The 14,333-nt window shown below is 42.3% G+C and overlaps 1 protein-coding gene across 1 annotated transcript in view; it reads right to left on the minus strand.

The window, feature by feature from the left end:
- Positions 1-14,333, minus strand: part of LOC131879664 (uncharacterized) — a 33,675-nt gene that overhangs the window by 2,418 nt on the left and 16,924 nt on the right. The window contains exons 11-12 of the mRNA XM_059226033.1: positions 7,727-7,912; positions 7,467-7,652 (exon numbers count right to left, since the gene is read on the minus strand). Of these exons, the coding sequence (XP_059082016.1) occupies positions 7,467-7,652; positions 7,727-7,912 (372 nt within the window). The remainder of the gene's footprint in view (positions 1-7,466; positions 7,653-7,726; positions 7,913-14,333) is intronic.

Consider the following 14,333-nt stretch of genomic DNA (forward strand, 5'->3'; position numbering starts at 1 on the left):
CCCCAACTTACAAGATGATAATGGAAATTACCAACATTTATGAACGAGGGCAACGTAATAAAAGCACATTTTTGAAGAAATCAAGGCCGTCAATAAGTCTTACTCTCAGGATGCGGACTCATCTGCCAATGTCCTTGAATCTGAATCGTCGAAACCGAGCGGCACATGCTATGGATGTGGGTCTAGAGACCAATACAAGACTCAATGCCCACACAGAACTCACATCTGTCCTGTCACAAGTGTGATAGAGTTGGTTACGTAAAACGCGTTTGTGGCAAATTTCCGGTTCGTGGTCGTGGCCGCATGAACGGTCGTCAGCGGCCAATCAGTCGCGAATCACTTTTCTTGGCAAGATCTTACGTATGGCCATGAATGTTATACCCAAAGAATTCCCTAACACATCAGTCAGGGCAATTATTTCTCGGAGTTGCCTTGCTTTATCTTGTCAAGAAGGATTTCGAGAATGTGCTAGTGACCACGTTGGGTGATTTGTCTGGTGTTATCAAGGGCCCGAAAATGTCTATTGAATTGCATGATTCTATCAATGTGCGGCCTATTCAAGTTCACATCGCCAGACAAACACCAGTTCATTACAAAAAAATGTCTGACGATCTTGTTGATGAGCTCATTGCTTCTAAAGTGATCAAACCAGTCAGTGTCCCTACCACGTGGATTAGCCTAGCCCATTTTGTACCTGAGCCCGGAGGGAAAAAGTTGCGACTCGTCACCGATTTCCGAAGATTAAATAAAGCGGTCAAGCGCCCAGTACATCCCTTTGTTGCAGCGCCTGATCTTATTCGCAGAATTCGACCCGATTCCAAATTCTTCGCGAAACTAGATGCCCTGCATGGATATTATCAGAACCCACTGGATGGAAAGAGTTCCGTACTTATGACTTTTCTTGAGCCTAGGGGGTGGTTTTGTAATGTGACAGCGCCCATGGGACTAAAATCCAGCTCCGATGAGCTTAACCTACGAACAGACGGGGTATTCACCGACCTCGAATATTTGTTAAAGAGCATTGACGATATGCTCATCCAAGCCCGCACAATGAACGAACTTTTAGCCCGATTGCAGATAGTGCTCCAACGCTGTCGAGAAGCTGGAATCAAGATTTCTCTCGAGAAGCTCGAAATTAGGTCAAGTCAAGAATATGGACGGGGACGCTTGGTTTGGGAATTAGCTTTTCGCGATTGAGGTAACGCATTGTGTTCCTCTTCAAATGAGAATGATCCCAGGCTACAACAATTACTCATTTCAATTTTCAGCTTGATCGAGTCACTGGATCAATAGTTATGCCGTCTCAAAATGCACTACAAAGCTCTTCAATGAATGAACGAACTAGCCCTCTTGTGGTAATTGATTACCAGAAGAGGACCAAGTCATTCATTCTGTGCTCTGTTATGTACTGCACTTTGAGAGGGCATAACTTTGGACCCAGTGGTTTGATTGAGCTGACATTTGAAATACGCAATCGCAGGGATCTGGGGCCAGCCTTATTTGAAGAAGAATTTAATTCATTGACTCGAATTGGAGTTGCTAATTTTCAACCTTACCATCCCCGTCCATACTCTCGTGGTTCATGGTCAAGGGTTAAGTTCCCCGGATGTATGGTTAGTAGCGAAGGAGTCCACCCCGATCCGGACAAAGTACGTGGGTTAAATGATTTTCCAGTTCCAAATTCCATTACTGGATTAAGATCGTTTTTGGGTTTAGCCAACCAACTTGCTGGATTCATCCCTAATCTTGCACATGCGACAGAACACATCAGAGAATTACTTAAGAAGAAAAATGTCTTTATTTGGCTGCCAGCTCATGAAACGGAATTCAGGGAAGCCAAAAGGATACTCTGCTCTGAGCACGAAGTGAAACCATTTGATCCCACTTTACCAAATGAATTATTGACGGATGCCTCCAGGCTTCATGGGTTTGGTTTTGCTCTAGCCAAGAGAAATGACAAGGGTCATCCACGCCTAGTACAGTGCGGATCGTGTTCTCTAACTCCAGCTCAAAAGAATTATGCCATGGGTGAGCTGGAGTGCGCTGCCCTAGTTTGAGCAGTGACGAAGTGCGAATATTACTTGAAGGGAACGAACGAATTTACCGTTGTCACCGACCACCGCCCTTTAGTGGGCTTATTTGACAAACCTCTTGCAAGCATTTTCATCGTCCGTTTGCAACGGTCGCGGAGAGACTTATTGATTATAATTTTTTCATTACATGGACAGTTGGAAACCAACATAAAATAGCTGATGCTCTCCCACGAGCTCCCGTCTTCCCAGTGAGTGCCGACATCTCTTGTTCCGTTCACCAACCAGGGGTGAAAGGTCCTGACTTATTGAATTCCCCTGGTGAACGGAAACATGGAACTCCTGACCCAAGCACTAGGTAAAAATACCTTGATAGCTCTCTAAAATGGAGAGCACCTAGTACATACATGGGCTTAAATTTCTTAGACCTATCTTAAGGCCTCCTGTTATAACCCTAATCAGGGCATACGAGCAATAGTTCGAGCTTCCTTTATCAGGGCCTCAAACAATCATCAATTGACTAAGGATACAAATCGCTAGTACCTCTACTCCCCACGGTCTCAGATCAATCTCGGTTGTCTGGCATATACCTGGGCCAATCTTCAAGGCTAACTACCCTGAAGAATGTGGTCACTATCCTAGTCTAAATGCGTCTATCACAGTCGACCTCTACTCTAGAGTCTAACTACTGATTTCTGCTACAAGAGTGTTGAACTTTAGATACAGTTGAATACAAATCACTTGCTCCCTCTACTCCCTACGATGCCAGCACGATCTCGGTCGTCTGCGAAATATAGGCTACTCTTCAAGCCAAACTGTACAGTTCAATCTACTTTATTCATCACAAACATGAAAATGACACTCTACCAATCAGCTGTCTTGCTCGGGTAATGAAAGAGGGGATAATTGCTTGGCCATGGAAGAGGGAAAACATACATGGACAGAAAATGGTTTGGTCCTAGTTTTTGATGAGGGTGATTTTTGCGTCCAACGGAGATCCACGGCGATGACGTCGGTTTGATGGGATTGAAGGTCCAGAATCGAATTGACGGAGTATAACTCCGAAGTTGCACCTGTACTCAGCTCCAGAGACTTTTCAACTCGTCTATGCTGGCTCACTGATGTATGCTATGCACTTCCCCAAGTCCTCTTGACTCTGCACGGCTTCCTGGGTCCCGACTCCAATCGTTGGCTTTCATTGTTTATTCAAAATGGATAGACTTAACCTCCAGTACTCTATCAAAATGTTCTCGATGCAACTACCAGCAAGAGCTTCAAGATGGGAGTTGTTTTCACTTTCAAAGTTCAATGGTGACTTCTAGGAGAGGTTCAAAACAGACTTCTCTCCTTGAAAACCAAAATGAGACTCTGCTCTCCTTGAGCACAAAAATGTGACTCTGCTCTCCTCGAGCGCGAAAATGTGACTGTTCGTTGATTTAACTTTCCCGTACAATGTTGGTTTCCGCCTCTTCCTCATGGAAGCTAAACGGATTGTCCTAGGGCCCTTGGTGGACGGCGACGGTTTCCTCAAAGTCCAGGGTTAACCTCCTTTCGTCAGGCCAGTCACATTGGCCATCAAGGGGTTCCTCAGATTGCCAACAATGGATTACTACTGCCTCTTCTGTAAGGTGTGGCATGTGGGCCACATCTGACCACCACTGCGTCTAGACGACAAAAGGGTTGACATTGGGCCGGAACCACGTACCAACGGGATATCCAGGAAGGATTGGTCGTCATTTGCCGTCAGGGGGCCGATATTTTGGTAACATCGATTCTTGAGGATGAGCTTACATATTCAGATCCTCTTTCCCCTTCTCAAAATGATCACGAGGATATCGTTTTGGATGACCGAGGATTTCCTGTTTCTCTTCTCTTAGGATAGGAAAGATGATATGTTCCCTCCTTTCCGCCTTCACTCAGACACTGAACACCTTCTTGTATGCTCGCATCCAACTAGACAGCTGGCAAAGAAGACACTACATTTTTGATAAAACGTATAGACTGTGATCATAGAAACCAGGAGGAAAGGAAATAAAATTCAATCATCATGCCAATCAGTAAGCCAGGTCTACGTTGAACTCGAGTCAACCTTGTGAGGTGCTTCAGCCATTATTTGGCCACAACCTAGTTTCTCCCATCAGCTACACGTTCTTTCCAACAAATTGAGCGGTAAGCTGGATCTGTCCATATCTGTGGACCAAACATGTTATCTTACCTCACCTTCCTTAAATAAACCTAATGCCTCGCATAATTTAATGCAAGGGTCCATAACCCTAAGGAGCTTTAATGCAAGGATCCCTAACCTTGATAGGCTTCAATGCAAGGTTCCCTAACCCAGCACGGCTTCGATGTATGGGTCCCTAACCTTATGGGGCTTTGATCCAAGGGTCCCTAATCCTACAGGGATTCAATGCAAGGGTCCCTAACCCTGCAGGGCTTCGATGTAAGGATCCCTAACTCTATGGGACTTCAATGCAAGGGTCTCTAACCCCACAGGGCTTCAATGAAAGGGTCTCTAAACCTGAGGGGCTTCAGTGCAAGGGTCTTTAAGCCTGCGGGGCTTCAATGTATTGGTCCCTCCCCCTATGGGGCTTCAGTGCGAGGGCCCTTAGCCTTACAAGGCTTCAATGCAAGAGTCCCTTACCCTACAGGGCTTCCATGTAAGGGCCCCTAAACTTGCGGGGCTTCGACCCAAGGGTCCCTAACCCTACAGGGATTCAATGCAAGGGTCTCTAAGCCTGAAGAGCTTCAATGCAAGGATCTCTAACCCTATGGAGTATTGACGCAAGTGTCCTTAACCCTAAAGGGCTTCCATGTAAGGGTACCTTACTGTGCAAGGCTTCAATGCAAGGGTCTTTAAGCCTGCGGGGCTTCGATGTGTGGGTCCCTAACCCCACAGGGCTTCAATGCAATGGTCTCTAAACCTGAGGGGCTTCAATGCAAGGGTCTCTAAACCTGAGGGGCTTCAATGTAAGGGTCTCTAAACCTGAGGGGCTTCAATGCAAGGGTCTCTAAACCTGAGGGGCTTCAATGCAAGGGTCTTTGGGCCCGCGGGACTTCAATGTTTAGATCACTAACCATGTGGGACGTCGATGCAAGGGTGCCTAACACCCCGATGCTTCAATGTATGGGTCCCTCACGCTGAGGGGCTTCAATGCAAGGGGCTTCAACCCTACAGGGTTTCAATGCATGGGTCCCTAAACGTGCGGGGCTTCGGTGCAAGGGTCCTCTCCTCTTGTCACTCATTTATCACAATATGAAATGAAATGCAAAAAATTGAATTGAAGGCTCAGAATTTAGAAAACACGAAAAAAAGGTTTCAAAACAAAAAAAGGGAGTGAAAATGTGATGTAGGGTACAGGGTAAACACGGAACAGTGTATTGAAATATCTTGGAAAAAGGTACACCCCGTAAAACAAAACAACAGTGGGTCCTCACGTAATCGTGAATTGGCATGCTCAAGCCGTCTTGTAAGGGCATGTTCAAGCTGTCTCGAATCGGCGCGTTAAAGCTAGCTTGCTGAACTGGCGAGAAGAAAAAACATCCAAAGCAAGTCACCATTGAACATTGAAAGTGAAAACAACTCCCATCTTGAAGCTCTTGCTGGTAGTTGCATCGAGAACATTTTGATAGATTACTGGAGGTTGAGCCTATCCATTTTGAAGCAAGAAGAGTGAAAGTCAACGATTAGAGTTGGGACCCAGAAACCCGTGCAGAGTCAAGAGGACTTGGGGAAGTGCGTTGCGTACATCAGTGAGCCAGCATAGACAAGTTGAAAAGTCTCTGGAGCTGAGTACAGGTGCAACTTCGGAGTTATACTCCGTCAGTTCGATCCTGGACCTTCAATCCCATCGAACCGACGTCATCGCCGTGGGTCTCCATTGGACCCAAGAATCACCCTCATCAAAAAGTAGGACCAAACCATTTTCTGTCCATGTATGTTTTCCCTCTTCCATGGCCAAGCAATTACCCCCTCTTTCATTACCCGAGTAAGACAGGTGATTGGCAGAGTGTTGCTTTCAAATAGAACAATTGAATAAAGTAGATAGAACTGTGTAGTATCTATAAGTAATGGCGAACGGAGAAGGAGCGACAAGTCTTTTTGTAAGATGTAGATAATCAAGTGAGAGTTAGACAGCTGCCAGCTTATGGAATTTGGGATGGTCGGAGAGTCTTGTGATCATGAAATATTCCAAACTGGAACCGAAGTTCATCTTTGATTTGGCAAGAATCAGGTGTTAGACTTTAAGAGTAGAGATCAGCATCGTTTGATAGATGCTCACTAGACTAGGATAGTGACTACATTTTGCAGGGTAGTTAGCCTTGAAGATTGGCCCAGGTATATGCCAGACAACCGAGATTGATCTGAGACCGTGGGGAGTAGAGGTACTAGCGATTTGTATCCTTAGTCAATTGATGATTGTTTGAGGACCTGATAAAGGAAGCTCGAACTATTGATTGTTTGCCCTGATTAGGGTTTTAACCGGAGGCCTTAAGATAGGTCTAAGAAGTTGAAGCCCACTAGGTGCTCTCAATCTTTGAGAGCTTTCAAGGTATTTTTTACCTTGTGCTTGGGCCAAGAGTTCCTTGCTTCCGTTCACCAGGGGAATTCAATAAGTCAGGAGCTTTCACCCTCTGGCTGGTGGACGGAACAAGTGGCACACTTAAAGATCAACCGGTTATGTTAGATTCAATTCCTAATATGCCCGAGAACACTGCCGCTCTGCAACCAAACCCGGTCCACTCAGAGTGAATCACGTTCCAGGATATTTGTTGATGCCGCCCCAACAACCACTATCTGATCCATGCCCCAACTAAAGAACCCCAGGCCAATGCCGTCAGTTTTCGCGCGAGGACGATGTCGTCTAGGTGATCAAAGATTTTTGATAATTCGAAGTAAACAATGTCCACATCGTATCCTTGGTCTAAGGCGAAAGTTCTGCGGTATAAATGACGTCCGGACTCAAAACAAAAAGAGCTACTGTTGGTGTCTCCAGGCAACTGACAGAAAGATAAACCAACCAAACACAAACATTGGAATAGATTTTTCTTGAGTGTTTTTCACAAGCGCAACACTTTTCAAGAAATAGCATACAGTGGCCATGACAAATTTTCCTTGACTGAATTGGCACATGGAGGCCGTTAGGGCTTGTGAGGACAGCTCTGTGAAATCAAGTTCATCCTAGTTTTCAGAAAGCCATATCCAGCAATACGCTCTCAACGTCTTCTTTGAATGTTAGCTCAAATACTTTTTTCGTATGAAATTCCCATTTTTGTCAGATTTTGTGCTTGCATGATCAATACAAATTTTGCAGTCATATCCGACCACCCTGTAAGTCTACAAATCGTGCACACGTCAATATGAAAATAGTTTAGCTGGTTGATTTGACTTAATCGCATTCCTGGTTTCTTTTGAAAGTAATGTCATTAACTTACGCTGTTTGTACTTGGTGACAAAAAGAAGCTCTTCGTAAACATTCACATCTTTCACAATTGGCAACGTTCCACCCAAGGCTTTGCAAGTGGACTTGGCTTCCATAAATGTACTCTTGTTGCCACCAGCTATTACCTCGTAAGACCGGAATCCAAATCGGAAGGAATCGGGAAATTGCGGGCAAATGGCTAAAATGATTAAAGAAGATACCTAAGACATACATGCACCATTGTGACAGATATACTCAGATAAAACTTTTTACCAAGGAAATTTGGATGATTTTGGCATCGTCTAATTGAACTTGGACAAGGAACACTACTAAACAAGCAACATTCCAGTCCATCGTCAAAGGATAAATCAGTGCCTCCAAGGCAAGAGTTGGAAAAACTGTTGCAACAATTCTCCCCTCCGTTAAATGCGAAAGGATAATCCACGGGGCAAATCGATCCTGTCGGATTTAGTTAGATTTTTAAGTACATCAATATGCACACTTTAACAGCGAATGTTGCAAATACTCAAAATGGAAAGACCCCAAAATTCAAATAATGGAAAAAGACTAAATCAATGCAGCGCTCTCAGTTAAATATTGGGTATAAAAGTATTAGAGATAAAATCTAGCTCCTAAGATTTAACTCGTTGCTTTCCGGAAATCTGATGCTAAAACAACTCAGCTTAGTTCTTTATGAATTTTCAACCTTGCTTTGGCTTTTTTCTTTTGCTTTTTTGGCATTTTTGTATAAAAATCTGCATCCTCGTTTGGCACATAGAACACAAAAGTATTGCATTTACACCTTTTAAAGCTAGCTCGCTTTTAGTTTGCATTTGGCCTTTTTAGTCATAATTAGTACCGCAAGGTATCGTGAAGGCACTACTGATGGGATCAAAGAAATAATCACCGGAGGTTGCAACAAGGGCTACCAATTTACATTTTCAGTGGCATATGGGATTACTGGGTGAATATCGGAAACCTGTTGGTTAGTTACAAAAAGTAACCCTGATTTTTCTTCAATCAAACCAGGGTTACCTTTTTGGTCAAACCTAAACTTTTAGGGTACGTTGGAAACGGCGGTGCTTTGAGTTTCCGAGCTTTCTGGCTTTTCCTGATTTTGAAAACTTATTTGATCCCATCACTAGAAGGCACATTTTGATTTGTGACTGGACAAAATATACTTTTTATCCAATACTAAACGCCTTCAATTTCTTCCAAAATGACGCCAACTGCAGCTTAATAAAACTTTTTGTGTTGGTACAAGAGTAAGATCAAGCAAGATGTACTCAAGACTGTCTCTGAGTCACGTCATAGCAATCTTATTAAAATCTCACAACATCCAATCTCAAACTTGCATGGTCAATTGATTGTCATTGCTAGTATATAAGTTGACCCTGATCCCTAATATCTTGCCCCCACAAAACTGTAAGATGATCCCAAAGCACGATTTCGCATATTTCATTGGATGAACTCTGTTAGGCCCTCTTCGTCCCCATCTACATGTTCTTTTTTTTGCTTCGTGTTTTTGCTTGCCAAGCTTGATCTATCAGGCTGGGGGCTAAGTAACGCCTATTACGGCCCAGCGGCATTACGTCACGAAATGTAAGCTAAATGTATGTATGTAGGTATTTCGGTCTCGAATATTAGTATTTCAGTAAGAAGAGTGTTTTGAAATTAAATGATACGAGACCATTGATCCATGTAAGCCGTGACGGCTTGTTTTCAACGGATCTGGATGGGACAGATAAATTTATTGTGTCCATCTTACGGCTTCAGGTACCGGCATTGGTCTTAAGGCTGGGCAATCGAGGACAAAATCCGAGGGACGGTCCAGTCAAAAACAAAGAGTGCCATTTGTTGAAAGAGCGGACAAGCAAAGTCCAACTAAAGATCCTTTATAAAAAATTGGCTAATCAGAGAGAAGTAGAATCAGCTGACCTTTGCTCATCTTTCTATATTGAGGATCTCTAGTCAGTGACTAGACGCTTTTTCTCTTGGGTCCATTATTCTTATAGCCCCCTTACGCTGCACGAAATATGTTTTACGTTCTGCACTCAGAGGGCGCTTTTTCATCCAGCCTCTACCAAATAAAGGGTCCGATTGGGCCAATTCCTTGTTATTTAATTATAATGCGTTTGTGTTGTTCTTGACTAATTCTATCAAAATCTTGTTTTCAATTAGTGTCTCGGGTCACATAATGTCTGGAAAAGAAATTGAGTTCAAGGCAAGGAAAGAGCAGTTTATGTAGCAATCTACCGTGCCTCTTCCCGTTTTCTTTGGGCCGTGTGACGTCGCAAATAAGGGCCCTTAATGGTCGCGGGTTTTCGAGGGCTGCCGTCTCGTGAACGGAAAGCGCCATTAATCATTCAGTTGACAAGATTCAAACCATTTTTATGGTGCTCATTAATGCAAAAGACAAGGAATTCCTCATAATTTTTCAAAATGGTTGGATGACTCACAAAATCTTCAGGAAAAAATGTTTCGTAAAATTGGGAGGTACATCAGCCTGATTAATTATTTTGATTTGTTTGCATGTCCGAGATTTGAATAGTCAAATGTTAAAAACAAGAGCCCACTAGATAAAACCAAAACAGTTCTCACGCTGGAGTCTCTGAACAGGGTTTCCAATTTTACTTCAACTCAGCGAGTGATGGTGCTTTTTGTTTAGGAGATTTATACGTAGCAACAGCCCTTGAAAACCCTTGACTAATAAGAATAAGGGACCCAAGAGAAAAATTGTCTAATCAGAGAAAATAAAATCAGCTGACCTTTGTTGATATTTCTAAATTAAGTATTTTCAAGTCCATTAAGCAATCCCGTCAAAGTAAAAACACAAAGGGGGCGGGAAATTCTAATTGAATGGAACGAGCCATTTTCTTGGTCAAAACTTTGGATGTTCAAGTCAACAATTAAGATTAAAAATGTTACCACGATATGATATTTTGGTGGCAGAATCAGAATCAATCACAATCAAAATCCTATTTGCATTGTACTGAGGGCAAGAGGGAAATCGTTCAGACCGGTACCTAAATTTCAAGCGAACGCCTTTGATAAAGTAGATCATGGCCTTTTGTTGGATAGACTTCATGACATTGGGATCTAAGGCAAGGTTCTGAATTGGATCAGAAGCTTCATTCAGGATAAGAAGTAAATTGTTAAGGCCGAGGGATCCCTTAGTGACATACATGATGTCAAGTCAGGTGTTCCCCAGGGCTCCATGTTAGGGCCCCTCCTTTTTATACTATTCGTTGCCCCACTTCAAAAGCTTGATAATACTGCCACTCTCATCTTATGCTGACGATACAAAGTTAGCTTCTGGTAGGATTAGCCAAGATTCCACTAGCCTTGAAGGACCTACAAAGAATCTGCTCTTGGGTTACTGAGAGCAATACGGCCTTGAACGGCATAAAATTCCTCTCAATGACCTTCGGGTCAACTCCTTTGAATACTCCACTCGTAAATAATGGAGGTAAAGATATTGAGCAGGTCTCATCTAAGAAAGATTTAGGCGTAGTCCTGCAAAATAATGGGAAGTTTGATAAGCATATCCAGTTGGAGGTGGGCAAAGCTTTTCAAGCGTGTGGTTGGATATATTGGATATTTAAGTCCAGAGATAGCATCACGATGCTAACTCTATACATATAGATTGTTCAGTCACATCTTAAAAATGCCTCACCCATTTGGGATCCAATGAGTTCAGCAAGTTTGCAAAAGGTATGAACAAGTGTAAAGATGTTTCACTAGGAACATCACAGGAATGAGAGAGCCCTCGTATTGGGAGAGGCAAAAAAGTTGGGACTGTACAGTGTTCACAGAAAGTTTGAAAGGTATGTGGTACTGTACGTCTTCAAAAGTATCCATGAGCTTTGTCCTAATCCAGGTTTTAGGGTCTATTGTTGTAACCGGAGAGGCTTAATGTGCGCTTTTAGAGCACCTTCAAGCCCTCGAGAATCCAGGCTAGTTAAAACAATGAAGTCCAATTCTCTTCTTTCTCGGGCTCCCTCATTGTTTAATTTGCTTCTCTCTAATATTCGTAGGGAATACGTAGGCCTTGTTGATCTTTTTGCATGTTTGAAGTGAGACTTGGACAATTTTTTATATTGCATTCTTGATCAACCCTACATTCAAGGACTAGCTCGGTCTGCCAATTCAAATTTGTTGATTGACCAAATATCACATAATATCACATATCAGGTAATAAAGAGACGAATTACGACCTTTCATTTTAATCGTACTGGGGATTACGTTCCCTGTAGCAATTAGAAAAGCTCGTGAAAACACAAACCAAAATAAATATTAAGAAGATGTCCTCAGATTTCTTTGTTCTGTAAACTTGACGACGGTCAAAATGTTTAAAACTCTAAATTGCCCACACCATGGTTTTACAGAAGATCATTGCTTCTCCAATAGGGCTTGTCAAGTGAACGTGTTCATGAACAGCTGACGTTATTCCATGGAGTAAAATCATGGACAACATGCCCAGCCAACCGCACTGTGCATGCATTGAATTATGACATGTATTTCATTTTACCTGCATGTCTAACCAAGTAGCATTGCGGAATTGAGCCAATTTGATTGCGCGTTCACCAAAGAACCCCAAACATCTTCATTTTGTCGGGTTTTGTAAAGGCGGCTTTACACTAGGATGGAAACTTGGGATTGAATCCGACTTGAGGATGGAAGTAGGAAGAGTGCTGGGGCGATCAGGCAAAAGATTTGAGTCCAGCAGAGGGCTCTTGTCTTTCTCTGTTCTAAGGTCGAACAAAAAACTCATACTGCAAAAAGCTCGCCCCAGCACTACCCCTACTTTAATCCTCAAACCAGATTGAATCTTGGTTTTTCATCCTAGTGTAAAGCTGCCCTAACACAGCTCACTCAAAATCACTTGGTTATTGAAAATTCAATGAGCGGACAGTGCCAGTTGACAGTGATGTTTGTCTTTGTTCTCCCTCCCCAAAATGCTTAAAATTAGGGTGCCAGACCACTTCTATCCTTGAATTTTCATCACTTGGCATCCCCTATTGAATCGTCATTTATTGAACGAAAATGAGTTGTTAAGATGTAATAACGAAGATTTCACCTAGCATCACTCGTCTAAAGAATTAGGCAAATGGAAACTTAGTCACCCTTGGAAAATAATCAATTTTCGGAGCTGCCGAGCCCTTATTCTAACTAGATTAATGCCAACGAATTTTGGTTGAATAGACACAGATGGACCCACACTCGAACCATAAAGTTGAGCATTTGAGATGTCATTTACGTGAAGTAGTTCACTAATACTTGTAATTTCTAAGCCCTTGATAATCTGAACTTCCTTTATCAACTTATCATATCGCCTGAATCCACACTTTTCAGAATCACTTGATTTCACTTATTTCTTAATCTCGCATACATTAGGCTTTTGCTAGCCTAGAGCATGATGGTGGAGTTTGGAAAAAAACAAGAAACTAAAAACAAAGGAAACAAAAATATAGGGGATGTTACTTTGTTCCCCCTGGAAACGCAAACAATAAGGGCGACTTGACACTAGGATGGAAAACCAAGATTTAATCCGGTTTGAGGGTTGAAGCAGGACTAGTGCTGGGGCAAGTTTTTGTTGTACGAGTCTTTTTGCTCGACTTGAGTACAGGGAAAGACTGGAGTCCTCCCTCCAGCATTTCTCCCACATCAAACCTCAAACCGGATTCAATCTAGGGTTTTCATCCTAGTGTAATGTAAAGCCGCCCTGACAAACCTTGGCTCTGGGACGAACCAAAAGGTAGGCTGTGTTGTACGTACGGTATTTTAAGAACAGGTTGGTACCCACAACACTGATACAGTTTTTGTGCAAATGCCAAGACTTCTAGTAACGACTTTCATTGTTATTGAAACAACAGGAACAACTTTTGTAAAATACTATCTCGGAAAATACCTCAGATTAGTACTCGTAAATTTATCGACTTAAAATCTACCAAGAGATAATATTTTTTAAAGCGTTATCAATAGACGTTGGGAGTAACCTTTATTCCGTTCCCAACTACAATTTGTTCAAAACCTATTGAGCAAACGATAATGTGTCATGCTTTCAAAGATTGATTTGCATCAAACTTGACTACAATTTGCTCCGGTTGAATCTAAAATGCCAAGATAAATAACATGTTTTTTGTATACCTGAAAGATTAATGAAAATATTTCTCTTTTTTTGAAGCAGGTAGAAAAACCTGAAAATAGTTAGCAATATAACATGAAACTTACTTAATGTCAATATCTTACAGTTGTGATGCCATACTTGTCAAATGCTACTTTTTTCAAGCTTAATCTTGAATTTTGACAATATTCTATTAACGTTGAATAAAAGCATCGCTAGCACAAATTGATTATTGCAAAAAGTGACAAATTTTAAAATTAATTGATCACATGTATCATTCAAGTATTTTAGGAACATGACAGGATGGTGTGGCTTTTGGCAATTAAGCAAAATGAAAGGCAATTTCACATGTTTTGTGAGTTAAACGTGACATTTTTGCTCCTTTAGCTTTTTAAAAAATCTTAAGGAAAATGGAAAATGTAACACAATGAGAGCCGCAAGGCCACTCAAGGTGCAGTGAGTAGAGTTGTTCACATCGTACTGGTTTTGCATTTCATATACAACGGTATTTATACGGGATTGGAGCTAACGCAGTAGCTCGAATTAGCATCTCGCTACACCTTCCCCCCAGATCAAAGATCTCGCAAAAGGGACGATTCCCGACGGCATCTCGAAATTCCATTGCATCGCACCATCAAGGTTCCACAGAAGAACCGAATCCACATTCAATGGCATCGCAGAATGCAGGCTACACATCAAACTGCTTGACAGGTCGCTTCACACTCAATCTACGGTCGATTCCTCAAGACCAGA

Source organism: Tigriopus californicus, chromosome 4 (assembly GCF_007210705.1).
Source record: "Tigriopus californicus strain San Diego chromosome 4, Tcal_SD_v2.1, whole genome shotgun sequence".
Lineage (NCBI taxonomy): Eukaryota > Metazoa > Arthropoda > Copepoda > Harpacticoida > Harpacticidae > Tigriopus > Tigriopus californicus.